The 16,140-nt window shown below is 33.6% G+C and overlaps 1 protein-coding gene across 2 annotated transcripts; it reads right to left on the reverse strand.

The window, feature by feature from the left end:
- Nucleotides 1-11,463: 11,463 nt before the first annotated feature.
- Nucleotides 11,464-15,782, reverse strand: LOC109049278 (carboxypeptidase O-like). 2 transcript variants are annotated; one of them, XM_042717606.1, is made up of 8 exons: nucleotides 15,590-15,777; nucleotides 15,279-15,339; nucleotides 14,731-14,835; nucleotides 14,170-14,286; nucleotides 13,971-14,064; nucleotides 13,051-13,253; nucleotides 12,864-12,948; nucleotides 11,485-11,998 (listed from the first exon to the last, which is right to left on the reverse strand). In XM_042717606.1, the coding sequence occupies exons 1-8, from the start codon at nucleotides 15,637-15,639 to the stop codon at nucleotides 11,784-11,786; spliced, it is 930 nt and encodes a 309-aa protein (XP_042573540.1). In that variant the 5' UTR covers nucleotides 15,640-15,777; the 3' UTR covers nucleotides 11,485-11,783. The 2 variants fall into 2 exon arrangements, with proteins under 2 accessions (XP_042573541.1, XP_042573540.1); XM_042717607.1 differs by lacking the exon at nucleotides 14,170-14,286 and having other exon boundaries at nucleotides 11,464-11,998; nucleotides 15,590-15,782.
- Between the last annotated feature and the right edge of the window lie 358 nt (nucleotides 15,783-16,140).

Consider the following 16,140-nt stretch of genomic DNA (forward strand, 5'->3'; position numbering starts at 1 on the left):
TGGGAGCAGAGAAATACAGCCTAGTAAGGTCAATCAAATCAGCTTTGCTCAAGATCCCAAGAATACCAATAGTATTGGAATTGTGTGGCTTTTGCTACATATCCGTTAAATTGAGGTAATCTACAGTATGTTGGTGTAGTCCCTTAAAAAAAAAAAAAAATATATATATATATATATATATATATATATATATATATATACATACATATACACTAAATTAATGTATTAAATGGACTGCCGCATAGAAATGTAGGACACAGAAACTTCCAAGAAAAAAGGTTCACCCATATGGACATCATCAGATTCTGGACACGGACTGTAAACTTCAAATACTGTAGTCAACCTTTGACCATGATCTAGATCTAGAGAAATATCATTTACCATTCTCACGCTTCATATTGCTCTCAAGATCAAAATTTTGACTAGAACATCAGTCATTTCTAATGTAGAGTCCCTAAAAGCCATTTTGAAGAAATACATCAGTGGTTTTATTGACTGGAATAACATGATTTCTAAATATTTTAAAATGTTCTATCGGCTGATTCTTGATTAATGCAGTTCTGTTTTTAAACTCAACACAAGGCATCTGGATGTGTGGCTTTGATCGGCAAACTGGACTGAGTGATGGAGAACCAGGAAATTGCTCCGAGGAGCCCGGCCGTCGGGCTCTGCTCTTCCACCCAAATTATTCTAAACTTTTGTTTCATAAATGTTGTTTTCCCTCCCTGTCAGATTGAAATCTAATTCTCCACTGGGGCCCTGCTAGCAAAGATCAGAGAGCTTTCCCTCTTTCTCAGTAACCCGGACTTTCCATCAAAGTTCAGCCTTGCAAGCTTATAAGTGATCAGCTTTTGAAGGGGCCGCACTAAGAAACACAAAGAGTGCACAGCTAATTCATCTCCAGAGAACCTGACAAATGATGGAGAACTAGAGGCACACAACTGTACTCCTCCATTCCCCAATGGCAATTGAGTCTAATGTCAGTTTCTGATGTAAAGGGTTTGGTGCGTCTTAACGACTGCATAGAGGGAGGGCTTTCATGTTGCAGATTATTCATTTGCTTTAATGATTTTAGCAGATGCTGTTTCTTAGCAAGGTCACTATACGACCTCCTCGGTCTGGTTGGTTTCATATAGAAACATTTAAGATCAAAAGTTCATAGTTTCTATCTTTAAAAACAGCATATTGTGCCACTGAGTGTCAATAACAACACACCATGCTCTACTGGTAATATTCATGCCAGCAAAACTTCCTCTGCTCTGTCCTTGTACATCCACAGATGGAATTATTTCCAAGCACCGGAGGTCAGAGGAAAATTTTTTAAAAAGGATTTTTTTTTTTTTTTTTAATAAAATTGATCTCAGTGCCCCTCAGTAAATCTCAGTGGAAGCACTGAGTGGAAAAAGCTTGATATGGTTTTGCCAAATCAAACATGATCTGCTAATCCTGCAAGAAACAATTATGAATAAATACTAAATTGCAATTATAAAAACATATAAATAATTAATTATAAATACATACAGTATATTATACAGTATGTGCTATGCATATTTCTGATTATTATTTGTTTTCACAAAGTTATTATTTATATATGTGTATATATTATTATGAGTTAATGAGATTGCTCCTTTTATGTCACCTGTACTGAAATATTTTTTTCGGTTATTTTAAATTCTTGTTTATTTATTTAGAATGTTCCAAAGGTTCTGGTACAGTTAGGATGCTGTCTATGTAGGCAGAAGGCAAAAAGACAGCTCTGGGTTTTGGAACATAACAAAAATATGTTGATCTAAGAACACGAACTACCTGCAAAATCATGGTCACTGATTAGGGGATAAAACATGAATATAACTTGCATGAATCAGCACCTTTATTTATCAAATGAAAGTTTATATTGTCTCTCTAATAGTACAAATTAATTTCCCACATCTATACCTTTCCCTATCTCAAGCTCTGTTCGGGCCTTTGGCTCACTCAGCAGATTGTGGGACGTCCTCCCAGAGCAACAGCCCTCTTCTCCCCTCGGCCAGTAGTTGAAAGCTCTTATCTGGGTCATTCGAGGGGGAAGCGGGGGTCTGTGTTTCCACTGGAGCTAGTGACAGCAGCAGTCACTGCTTCAGACCTCCTGCTCTCTTGCATCTTCATTATTCACGGCACAGGAAATCAGCTCTGGAAGTAAATAAACAGAGGAACTGAATTAGAAAATCAGGTAGTCGTTGGAAACTAAACAGGGTCGAAACTATTTTTATCAACAGTTTATTGTGCAAAGAAAAAGAAAAAAATCTTGGGAAAGGAAGTTCAAATGTACCAAAACACGGCACTGTTGTTGTGGTGTGCTCCTTTCTGCAGTAATATGTGATAATCAACTTTTCTGAAATGAAAATAAGAACAGAAAATGCATTTATAAAAGTGTTTTATAAAGAACATCTTTCTGCCTGCTCTGTTCCTCTGGCAAAGCATTTTAATCTCGGCTGTAAATGGAATGGACAGTAATGTGCAGTAGTTAAAAGTAACTAATCATACTGTGCTTTACTGTGTCAGTTCCCATACATTTCTGATTTTAGTTGCTCAGCAGACTCTTTAAATAAAGTAATATATTATAACTGACGTAAAAAGAATTGCATGAAAATGTAGTGTTTATGTGAGTCGTGCTTGTGTTACAGCTCTGAATGATGTGTTGCTCAAGGAGTTAATGTTCTGCCCAGCTGTTTGGATGTTATTCACCAGACCACAATTAATGTCACTCAAACACATTTATAAGCTCTCATTCAACTGATTGGAAATAATATTTTTTCACATTTTAGTCCTCCAAAATATGTGTATATGCGTGTATATAAATAAATAAATAAGTAAATAGGCCTACATACATACATAAAACATATCAACTTTTGATTTATGTATTTATTTATTTTTTATGGTGCAAAATATGGTGCAGTTACACCATCTACCAGCAGGCAGTAACTAGATGAAGCCAACACTTATAAGACAGTACTATCGAAGAAGATTAGGGCCAAGCAATAATAAAAAAATAAAATAAAATTAAGATTAAAGTCGTTACATTTCAAGAAAAAAGCTCATTAATTTTCAAGAAAAAAGTCAAGAAAAAATGTTGCGATTAGGATTAAACTCATTAAACTTCAAGAATAAATTCGTTATGTTCTCAACATTTTATCTCGACATTTTTTCTTGCAGTTTAACGACTTCTCGTAATTTTATGAGTTTATTCGCAACTTTTTATTTTGACTTTTTTTTTCTTGAAATTTAACGATTTTTTTCTCAAAATTTAACGACTTTAATCTCGAAAAGGTTTTTTTATTATTATTATTTTATTTTATTTTTTTTGCTTGGCCCTAATCCTCTTCCGTACACTACAATCCAGCAGGGGGCAAAAAATCCACAGCAACTACCAATTAAAAAAAAAGAAGATTGTGCTTAATAACAACATTTTTTCCTCACTAAAAGCTACCGTATGACTCCAAAATAAGAACACGGACTATATGGGCTACATTTATGCTGTTATTTCGTTGTTTTTATTCACTTTGGAGAGTGTCAGTCCCTGGTCATTACATTGTAGCCTATGGAAGAAGGCTTTTTGCGAAATATCTTATTTGGCGGCCATACAGATTTGATTCTCACAGGTGAGTAAATTATGACAGATTTTCATTTAGCATGAATTGTTACTTTCTTGTCAGGTAGGTCCTTTGTCTTTGTATCACTCCGTGTATCTTGTGCTCATTTGTTTCACACAAAAGCAATTCGGCCGATCTTGCGTCTCAGTTATTCTCCTGAAAATGACCTCATGAACTAAAGTATTAATAGCCTATTACTGTTGAATTTATTGTCTTTGCTAGGCCGATTTCTTTGTACATAGTAATTATTGGACCTTTAATTAACATATGATTTAATCTATTTAATGATCTATCTATCTATCTATCTATCTATCTATCTATCTATCTAGTGTAAATATGAATTAATTTAAAAAATAAAAACAGCACATATTTTGGATTTGTTTAACATTAGCCTATATTTGACTATTGACTTGACTGTAACTCTAAATTGTGTGAAATAGTGTTAGTAAAGAAGCTTTTGACTGGTAGTGTATGTTTGTAAAGTAAAGAAAGGATGAGATCCATCATCACGTGGACTGAATGAAAATGCAGGTAGTGAAAACTGCGGGCTCTGCAGATAGTGTACTGAAGTGTGGGAAGTTGTGAGATGGAAATCTCCGGATGAGCTCAGGGAGATTTGAATTTTCAGAGTCTGCCTGCTGCCTGTGAATCAAGATAAAGGCTTTTGTTAAGTAACAAAAAAATCTTTCCACAGCAAAACAAGACAGATAAAGACACAAGATATCTATTGAATAAGGGACATCTACAAATGAACAACAACAAAAAGAGGGAAATAGTCAGAAAAGCTGTCATGCTTCACAAGACAAAAGCTAGTAGCTAATAATAAAATATGCAATGGAAGAAAAGTTTTCATATTCACCAATGTGGTAAAATTAAAACTCCGCTCTCCCTAAAAACCTTATCTTTCAGAAGATAAGCAAACCACACATATGCAATTGCTTTCTTCACAACCCACACGCACACACACCCTTGAGCCAGGAATACACACGACGGCCATCTCCAACAATAAACAGCACAAACTGCTACACAAATATTCTCAATATCCGCTCTTTATTTGGGGAAAGGCGTTGTCATGTGTCATATGTTGGATCCCACCGGGACTCAAACAAACATCTCCTGGAAAAAATGGGATAATAAACATCCTCTTGCTCTCCTACTCATAGCCTAAATCTGTGATGCTATATTACACAAAGCAATATAAAATATAATTAATGTACTTAAAATAAAATTTCAAAGAGCACCAAGAAGAATATTTTAGTGCACAGACATTGCATATTCACAATGTCTGAATTATATTATTTCATTTATGACTAAGTTTCATCTTTGTCATTAATATTTATTTTAAAATGTGTTAGATAACTGTTCTAACTATCTATCATGATATGAATATATATATGAATTTGCTTGCTATTATTTAATAGACATATAAAATCTCCAGTCACATGTTGAGTCACATTTTTATTAAAAATAAATTGATGTAATTTATTGAATGTATTAAAATAGTAATATAATATAATGCTCACAACCCATTTTACTTCTATAATGTAGCATGTAAAATACGAACAAAAACTGACATTTTTTTTCTTTTACTCCCCCACTTTTTTTGGAATAACTTGGAACAATTAATTACTCACTATAAGATGTACTTAGAAAGCAACAGGCTTAAATTTGATTTGACTTTATATGACAATGTCCATATGCTTTCCCTATAGTTTTATTGGAGAAATAGATGTAATATCATAAAGATCTAATTTGTGATATGTCTTTCCTCTGGGTGGGCACACGGCTTGCTACAGTATGCCATACAGACGTGAGTCGCCGCCATTATATCAGCTACTAACAAGGATCTTGCGGAATCAAACCGAATAAGCGGGTGGCTGATCATAGACCCCATCATCTGACAAAGTGGTGAGCCAAAAGTATTTTCGGGAGAACATGACAGAAAGCAGAATGTTTCAGGGTGGCAGAAACATTCTCAGATCTGGTTAAAGCAGTCTTGGTGGCAGTTGTCATGGAAACAGATGTGGGCGGCAGGGCCGTCACAGTCCCATTAGTCGAGGTGATGAGTGTATGGCACGTGGGCAGCACCGAAGTGTTGCACTGCAATAATAAGGCATCATATACTGTATGATATGCTATATTAGCATTTCATAAAGGCTTTGTGCAAGACCTAGAAGTCCAACATCAAAACGCGTTTGCACTTGTTGTACGATACATTGATTGGAAAAAAAGAGGGATGATATTCAGAAAGAAAAATTACATTTAATAAATATGAATTGTAATGTAGGAGGCTGGAAAAACTGAGAGGTGGAAGGAGCAGTAAAGACAAAAGCAGAAGGAACAATGGAGAAAAACCCTCACTTGTTTATCATAAACAGCAAAGAGATTAAATTGAGAACAAATGGAGAAGGATTTTTTTTTCTTTTTTTTTTGCATGAAAAATTAATTAATGTTATATATATATATATATATATACACACACACACACACACACACACACACACACACACACACACACACACTGAAGTTGGAAATAAAGTCATTTTAATATTATCTCCAACATTTCTCTTAAAGTTCTCATGAACATGCTGTCCACATTAATTTTATAATTCTATTAATATTTGATAATAGTATTCACTACCATCCAAGTTTGAGGTCGGTAAGATTTTATTTTGAAACATTTTTTTTTTCAGCAAATATGCACTAAATAAAGACTTTGCACCATTGCACAAGATTTTAAATTCAAATTAATTTTATATTTATTAAAGAATTCTGAAAAAAAAAATAAGTATCATGGTTTACACAAAAATATTAAGCAGCTAAACTGTTTTCAACATTGATATTAATATAATAAGAAATGTTTCTTTCTTGAGCAGCAAATCAGCATATTAGAATGATTCCTGAAGGATCATGTGACACTGAAGACTGGAGTAATGATGCTGAAAATTCAGCTTAACCATCACAGGAATAAATTAAAATTAATTTTATAAATAAATTTTAAAATGCATTTTAATAGAAAACAGTCATTTTAAAGTATAATATTATTTCACAATATTACTGTATATTTGATCAAATGAATGCAGTGTTTGTGAGCATAAGAGGCTTCTTTTAAAAACATTTAAAAATCATACTCACCCCAAACTTTTGAACAGTATTGTAAATAATTAAAATGGTAAATTTCTATGCGTACCTTTGCTGTATGTCAGTGATTTTCTCATTTGTGTCTGTTTCCAAAAATAAATAAATAAAATAAAAAATGTGGGAGTGACATCTGAGATCATACCATAAAAACATAATTTAAGTCTCCTCAGATATAAAAGAGCAACTTCTGAGCAATAATACGTTCCTCTGGGGTGATTTGAAGAGGATGGTCTCATATGAGGTAATAAAGAGGTTTAGTTACAGAGGAACCAAAAATCACATTCTTATGATCAGTAGATGCATCATGACAAATGGCGTGTACTGAATGTTTCGACGTTGACTAATGAATACGTCTTAATGTTGCACATTTACGTACGGCACAAACCCGACCGACAGCAAATAAACACTGCAGGCATAATCAAAAACAAACCAATGCTTTCTACAGCCCTTGAACGATCAGTGAAGTAAAACAACTCAAGCCCAGCTGTGCGTCTATCTTGAGACGTCAAGTCTGACTTCTATTTTCACCACTCCAGACGTCCTCTTCACAGATCTGGCTGGAGCCCAGTAGGCGATCGTATTACCTTCATGTCACAGCACACAGCTATGATGGATGGCCGTTGTTGGTACTGTAACGCTCATGCACATTATTCACCAGCATTGCTGCTCCAAACAGAGATTGTCTTTCTCATATGGGGCCACAATAGAGCAGGAATGATCGAGAGGTCTCTGAGAGGGAATGTTTTCTCATGATGGCCCAATGGCATGACTTGTTTTGGGAGTTCGAGTTCATGATGGTTCAATAGTTGCGGGTAAAGGTTGAAAGTCTGCTTCATGAGATCACAGGTTCCCAGGCTTTCTTGTCAGCTGAAACTCTATGATGTAAATTATTTACTTGAAGAATCTCTTGAGACTGCAACTAGTTACGTTATATTTTTGTTTAATACATACAATGATTATCATAATTTTTATTTTATTTTATATATATATTTGTAAATATATTTTAAGCATCTAGTGTTTTGAATTTTATTGACTTTATAAATTTTTTCTTTAAGATTTTTTATTCTTTATTAATTTTAGTGTATTTTTTTTAAATGTAACAATTTCTTAATATTTCTTAATATTTACATTTATTACATACAGTATTAGGGGCATGCTAGTATATTTACATTTATTATATACAGTATTGGGGCATGCTAATATCCCCCCCCCCCCCCCCCTTTGTATCAGTAGACGATAAAGCAGCCGTCTTAGACTTTATAATTTTAGAGATGCACCAATATTAAAATTCTGTCTTAAACTGATAAGCTGAAAATTATTTTAAAAAATTTGTGTGTGTTTAATACATATAATGATTAGTATAATAATAATTGTTATTTTTATTGTACATTTATATATTATAAAAATATTGTAATAAGTTATTATTTTGATTTTGGACTTTTTTTTGTCTTTAAAATTTCGATATTTTTTAATATGAGCATTTTAAATATGTTTTTAAATCTTTATTCATTTTAACGTTAAAACCACAACTTTGGTTTTAAACCCAATTTTTTTTTTTTTTTTTTCCTTTACAGCATAAAGTAATTAATCTGTTTGTTTGTAATGGCATCCTACTACACTAACCAAGTTTGTATGTAGCATATGCTGTGCACATTGTGCATTTTTTCCCCCACTAAATTGGATTTGAACTATTTATATGCAAAATAATAACTGAAAAACACTGTCAAAATGTGACAACAAAACAATGGCATACTACAAACTGCATACTGTTTCACATATAGGCAGTATATATACTGTACAGTATTCAGTAGGCCTACACTGTGCACAAGTATTCCATTCCAGTCATAGCTAGAATTGAAAGAAATATATATATATATATATATATATATATATATATATATATATATAAAAACCAAACATAATAAGTGTTGACCCCTAACCTTTGGTTGAAATGAAGCGAGGTGTACACTCAGCGTCTACCATCTTGATTTCTCTGGGAATTGTTAATATGACAAACAGGGCATATTGTATCTCTGTATTCTCTGTCATGCAGTCAGTCAGTGATAAAAAGAGAAGGGCTCCAGGAGAGGCTGACGTGAGGGAGATCTTTCCCTCATTTCTCTCGTATGTTTAACTTCTGTGCTGTTGAAGACGGGTTGACTGATCTTTCCCACGAGCAGTGATCTGTGTCCCTTTTTCTTTACTTATTAAACCATTATTGTTTTATCTTATCTGTGGTTGCTGATGTTGACAGCAGTTTATACAGGCTTGCAAACATCTTCAGTGATATCTGTGTATATACTGCCATCAGCTGGCCAAAAGGAGCTCTGCAATCAATGTTACAAATCACAGAAAATCATGAAAAACATGATTCTCACTAAAATAATATTTATTATTAAAGCTGATAAATAAGTAACCATTAATAATTTATTCAGTTTAATTATCTGTTTATAAATTTTTTTTATTAATTAAATAATAATAATATTTTTTATCACATAAAATTTTATTAAAATTGGTCAATTAATAATATTTAACAATCTTTTTTTTTTAATGCAGTTGTCTGTTTATTAAATTATATTAATACATATATTAAATAATAATAATAAACTACTTATGATTTTCCCCATGTTTTCCTGATGTTTCTTGGTTTTGGAAGACAAGTTGTTTCTAAAATCTTAAAATCATTTTTTATTTTTAAATGGACATATAATTCACACTTACAACTCTCATCTGATTGAGATACACAGAAACCACCTCAACTGATAACTGTGTATTTATCATAAATCTGGTCTAACAGACTGAGCTGTTATAAAGTGAATCCTCCTGTAATCAGGGCATGGTTACAACAAATTAGATTGGCATTCGATTGTCATGCGCATCTCATCAGTAAAGCCGGTGTTACGAGATGTTCGGTTTCAGGGGGCAGAGCATACATGAATATTCATGAGTTTCCAGGACTTGCGCATGGACGCAGGTGGAACTGAGAATTTCAGTTTACGCTCCTTGTGTCTCAGCAGGTTTAATGGAATATTATATGTATATATATATATATATATATATATATATATATATATATATATATATATATATATATATAATTACAGCATTGCACAAACCTATGCCTAAATTACATTTGTTCCTTTTGTAACAGTTTGTTTTTATTAGTCTGCACGTTTTGTGCAGTCATCACTACTGACTAAATGATTGCAGACATTCAGCACATTTAAGCTCATTGTATAAATTACTTTGATTTTTAGTTTGTTGTAGCTTGAAGTGCTTTAAAACTATGTCTGTTGTAAGTTATCATTTGAGTACGACAGCTGAAATAAACTTGTATTTGTGGAGTACCCTAATCGTTTTCATCTATGCTGGTGTGACTGTTCTTAAACTGGTAGGCTTAGGCTATATTTTCAAAATGAATAGGAATCTAAGACCACACACAAGCATGAAAGTGTTCCTGTAATAAGTGATAGTTTGGATTAAACAAAATGGTATGGACAAAAGTTTAAAAGTAGCCTACATTTGCTACACTGTAAATGGAAAAAAAATACTTCACTGTATCTTATTGAATGGAATAAGCAATTTCATTTTAAAAATAATTTTATTAACAAATGTTCATAAGTGTGCTTGTGCTTGTTTTGATATGATATATATCACGGGGAAGTTGTGGCCTAATGGTTAGAGAGTCAGACTTGCAATCCAAGGGTTGTGAGTGAATGTACAGCACTCTCTCCACCTTCAATACCACGACTGAGGTGACCTTGAGCAAGGCACTGAATCCCCAACTGCTCCCCGGGCGCCGCAGCATAAATGGCTGCCCACTGCTCTGGGTGTGTGTTCACAGTGTGTGTGTGTTCACTGCTGTGTGTGTGCACTTTGGATGGGTTAAAAGCAGAGCACGAATTCCGAGTATGGGTTACCATACTTGGCAGTATGTCACGTCACTTTCACTTTCATATATACAATACCGTTCTAAGGATTTGTATTAGTGAGGTTCTTTGTTCAAGTTCACCAACTGCATTTAGGGCAATCAGATAAATAATATTGAAAAACATTAATATTGTGAAATGATTTTACAATTTAAAATAAAGCCCCCCCCCACCCCGTGATGTCACATCTCAAATTCTCTTCAGTGTCATGATCCTTCAGAGATCATTATAATATGCTGATTTGCTGCACAAGAAACATTTCTGATTATTATCACAGATGAAAATGGTTGTACTGCTTAATGGAGTGTGGAAACCATAATACAACGACATGATTCGTTGATGAATAGAAAGTTCAGAAGAACAGCATTTATTTGAAATAGAAATCTTTTTTACATTATAAATGTCTGTCATTTTTATTATATTAATGCATCCTTGAAAAACAAAAGTATACATTTCTTAAACAAACAAACAAACAACAACAACAACAAAAAAAAAAAACAGCAATCCCAAACTTTTGATTGGTAATGTCATGTATCAAATGGCAGAATCAAGTTAAGAAAGTTCTTCTTTTTTGTATTTGAAAAATATTTTAATATCTTTATTATAAATAAATGTAGAGTTTTTAATATAAAATATAATGTAAATAATTTCTTACTATTTAATTGAATTGTATTTCTATCAGAATCTCACAAACCACCACAACTTTGGTTTTAAACCCAATTTAGCAGATGACTCCCCCCCCCCCCCCCCTTCCTTTACAGCATAAATTAATTAATCAAGTTTGTATGTAGCATATGCTGTGCACATTATGCATTTTCCCCCCACTAAATTGGATTTTAACTATTTATAACAAAAACTGAAAAACACTGGCAAAATGTGACAACAAAACATTAGCATACACATGTCTGATTTTATTGCATTAGACAGTAAAATATCAAACCAGGTGGTTTTTGTTACACAATACTTTTTTGAGCATAAAAGAAAAAAAAAGAGAAAAATTTGAAAAATAAAATCACATGATTGATTTTGATATAGTGGTCTAAAACACATTAGCGCTTGAGATTCATCAGGCGGTCAGTGTTGTTCACAGTGTGGCTGTGGTCGCCGCACTTTTGAAATTCTTATCATGGACGTAGTTTACGATGGACATTGCTCCCTGGTACGCTTCTTCACATGCGGGCTGGATTTGATCCTCAGGAAGAATGAAGCCGTAGTTCCCTTTATCTCGTAACTCAAACGTAAAGGAGTATGGGATCCCTATGAGCCTCGCGAAATCACGTGACGTGCCAGAATTTGCATCTGCGAAGAATAAGTGATTAACTGTCATTCGTTTGATAAAAAATTCATTATTTCATACAGAAACACCTGGAGTTGCTAAAGATCTAATTGTTGTAATTATACCAAGTAAACTTAATATTATATACAACATTAGGGCTGTGCTATTTTTTGTTTATCCACCTCTGAACAATACACCAGAGGTTTTAGACTTTATAATTTTAGAAATGCATTGCTACTTAAAATACTGTCCGATACGAATTTAAAAATTGATAAAATAAAATAAAATACAAAACTAAAACCCAAAAATGATCATTTTAAAATTCGGAATCATGAAAAATGGACATTACTTTTGAGATTTGCTAAAGGTTAAAGTTTTTAATAATTAACTTTAATTGAGCCTTAGATAAATATTCAATACTGATAGATATCTATGAATTAAAATAGGTATTGCTGATAACTGATATGTCACTGTATTGACTGTGTTTTTGACAGGTTTAGGAAATTTACAGAGGTGAAGAAGATGCAGTGACAAGTTTTGAGGTGGAACAAAACTAAAGCACAAGTCAACTTGAGAACATCCCCTTCTCAAATGAGTTCACCTTTTAAATGTGTGTATGTTCAATGTCAGCAATTGCTCTTTGACTCATGAGGATCAATCATGACTTAGGTGTAGGCATATGTGTGTGTGTATATATATACTGTATATAGATAGTGCATCCCCACAATAATGTACAGTATTCCATGAGCGAAGTGATTTAAAATGAGCAGTTTATTTACCCAATTTGGCTATTCATGTGATTTAAAAATGGCAGTCCACTGTTAGGCCTTTTTTCTAGACCCGATTGTCTTCAGGTCATGAGCGTGTACATTGGTTTAAAGTACTCACACAGTATATCAGGTGCAGTGCCCACTTTGTAGCTCGTCCCATGCACTGCTTTGATGGCTTTAGCTGCAGCAAGACCTACTTCCATCTGAAAACACAGAGACAGATGTGCAGATTTCATTCAAAACATACAGTATGCTTGAAAGCTTCCAATCCTAATTTATCCCAAAGAATTTGCTATTCTTCTTACCAGTTCCTCATAATTGGGTGCTGAGATGTTGGGGTGTCCATAGGGGATGAGGATCAGCTGACCGTACGAGTGGATGGTGAGGTAACAGAGCACTTCATTTTGATGTGCTCCCAAAAAGTCCGTGACAGCTTTGGCCTCTGGCTCAGACAGAGCAGTCGGTCCATTATAGATATCTGAACAGCAGTCCCTGGAGATCCCCACCACTAGTGCACAAAAACAGATGGACTAGATGATCGTTTTATTAGCTCCTTGATTGCATGTCTGCTCTCAATAACTGCTACAGCATATCATGCTTGACTCTGCAGAAGCATAGCAAATGTGAATACGAGTTTTGTCGGGATTATCCTTGTAGCTTTTTATTTGCTTACTACTACAATATTAGGTTTACAGGAACACACCTGCAATTTCTGACCTGTAGAGGGTGGGATTGTAGGACAGTCGGGATTAATATAGTACATTGAGTGCTGTTAAGTCATCTGTTAAGTCATGTTTATAACCCTTTATATCTCTTATATATATAGCTAATATATATATATAGCTGATATTTAAATTAATTTTTAAATTATATTGTAATAATTTGCAAATGTAAAAATTGCATCTGTAATGGTTTAGTAGCATATTAAAGGTGGAAATGTCAATAATGTAATACATCTGGGTTACAGGATTATTTATTTGTTAATTTATTTATGTATTACAGGTATGTCACAATTATTTAACCCCTATTCAACTTTGCTGTTTTTAATTCATTTGTGTATATGGCATGGCACAAAATTGTAAGCCTTTAAGAAAATACTGTAAGCCTTTGTGAACTCTATAACAAAGCTTAACTAGCTTTAACACATACTTTAAATTTAGCCCATGAATGTGCTGGAACTGAGAAATTGAAATCGATCTCTAATGAAAAGAAAAATGTTACTTACTCCCCCAGTTAGCATAAAAGTTGCGGTTAAGATCAGTGCCAAAACATGTGCAGTTTCCAGTCCCTGGTGATCTGGACTTCCTCCATAGTCGAGTCTTTAAAACATATCACATATATATTTGTTAAATGTAAAATGTGCAGATATATTTTACTTTTATCAAATGTATGTTACACAGAACACTTAAAAGGATGAAACTCACTGTCTTATCCCTCCAGGAATAAATATATCCGTCCATGTTTAGCACTGGGGTGATATAGAAGTCCAGGTTTTTAAACAACATGTTCACATTCGAGTCTGTTTTGTAGGAGCCCAGGATTTTCCAGCATAACAAACAGTTCAATCCATTTTAGATTAAATTAATTTAATTCAGATTAAATGTAACATTTTATATATGAAGAAACATATAGACACCTATACAAAAACATTATTATCAAACTGAACTTTCATATCAATATGAATCTCAGGGTCAACAAGCTACAATAGGAGCTTTACATTCATTATAATAGCAGTATCAATATTTGTGAGCTCTGCACATACAGTATTTATTACAAATAGCATAGCAAAAAAAAAAATAAAAAATAAAAAATAAACACACTCACAACGCTTAAGAGTGGCATTGCATTTACAGACGGATGCAGTACATTATAAACAATGGCCTGTCATGTAATAAAATGGATATGATATTTCTGGGAGTAACACTTCAGGTGTATGTCGTCATGACTAACTACGTCATATTAAGTTTGATGCAGTGAAGTCTCACCTCTTTAACAAAATGCTGGCAGAAGGCTGGAGCGATCCATTCCCTGGCATGAATCCCACAGTCCATCCAAACAGCTTTCTTGGGTGTGGTGCTTTTGAAGCCGATCTGCATATCAGATGCAAACAAACAAACAAACAAGAAAGTACTATGGTAATATCCTGGCATCATTTCAAGTATATTGAATTATTATAACTGCACCATGCACCACCACAGAACTTTTAGTAATCTAAGTTTAGTTGCAGTTTTATTGTAAAAAAATTAAATTATCAGTGTCATGGCAACATATGTTATTACATTACTTTAAATCATCAAATTAATTGAATCAATTTCAACATCATTTTTAAGTTATGAGAAACTTTAAGTTATAGAACTATAATTTAAGTTACGGCAACTTGAAACTCAAAATCCACCGAGTGGGAAGATGTTTATGATGATAACAAGTTCCCTTTCCATCTGATTCATCCAGGCTGAGATCTATTTGGAGGATTTACCAGGTCAATAAAAGAATCAATCAATCAATATGAATTGCTAGTACAGGATAACCTCACCTCATCCATGGTGTGGTACTTCGTGTAGTCATACGATCTGTGTTCCAGTCCACCAGCCAATCTGTATTGAATTAAAACACTTTACTGAATCAACTGAGGAAAAATCTCTCAGATGTAATGCTAAAAAAAGACTGATCTTATGCATCCAAGTTTATTTGGACATGTCGCAATGTCAGATATCCTATTTAATAAAATAAGTTTCTCATCACTCTTTTTTTCATGAATGCAAAGCTAGAACTTATAAAACTTAATGCTTTGTTCTGTCTTAATTCAACCTCCATCAAGACAATGCCATAACCCTGAAATCTTACCTGTCCAACACAGCCAAGACAACCAAAACAGATATTACTGAGCCCTTCATGGTTTGTTATCCAGGCTTGTTGAACCAGACAGTATGAACCTAGTACAGCCTGACTGACAGTGACTTATAAAGCAACTCTCATCTGATTGAGATACACAGAAACCACCTCAACTGATAACTGTGTATTTATCATAAATCTGGTCTAACAGACTGAGCTGTTATAAAGTGAATCCTCCTGTAATCAGGGTATGGTAACAATAAATTAGATTGGCATTCGATTGTCATGCGCATCTCATCAGTAAAGCCAGTGTTACGAGATGTTCGGTTTCAGGGGGCAGAGCATACATGAATATTCATGAGTTTCCAGGACATGCGCGTGGACGCAGGTGGAACTGAGAATTTCAGTTTACGCTCCTTGTGTCTCAGCAGGTTTAATGGAATATTATATGTATATATATATATATATATATATATATATATATATATATATATATATATATATATATATATATATCTTACAGCATTGCACAAACCTATGCCTAAATTACATTTGTTCCTTTT

The sequence above is a fragment of the Cyprinus carpio genome, chromosome B1 (assembly GCF_018340385.1).
Source record: "Cyprinus carpio isolate SPL01 chromosome B1, ASM1834038v1, whole genome shotgun sequence".
NCBI lineage: Eukaryota > Metazoa > Chordata > Actinopteri > Cypriniformes > Cyprinidae > Cyprinus > Cyprinus carpio.

Bases quoted from the DNA above. Each gene is read 5' to 3' on its own strand.
- LOC109049278 (XM_042717606.1), bottom strand. From the start codon at position 15,639: ATGAAGGGCTCAGTAATATCTGTTTTGGTTGTCTTGGCTGTGTTGGAC. The intron at 14,836-15,278 runs GTGAGGTTATCC...TCTGATATGCAG, and splicing joins AGTACCACACCATGGATGAG to ATCGGCTTCAAAAGCACCAC. The intron at 14,065-14,169 runs GTGAGTTTCATC...TATGTTTTAAAG, and splicing joins ATTCCTGGAGGGATAAGACA to ACTCGACTATGGAGGAAGTC.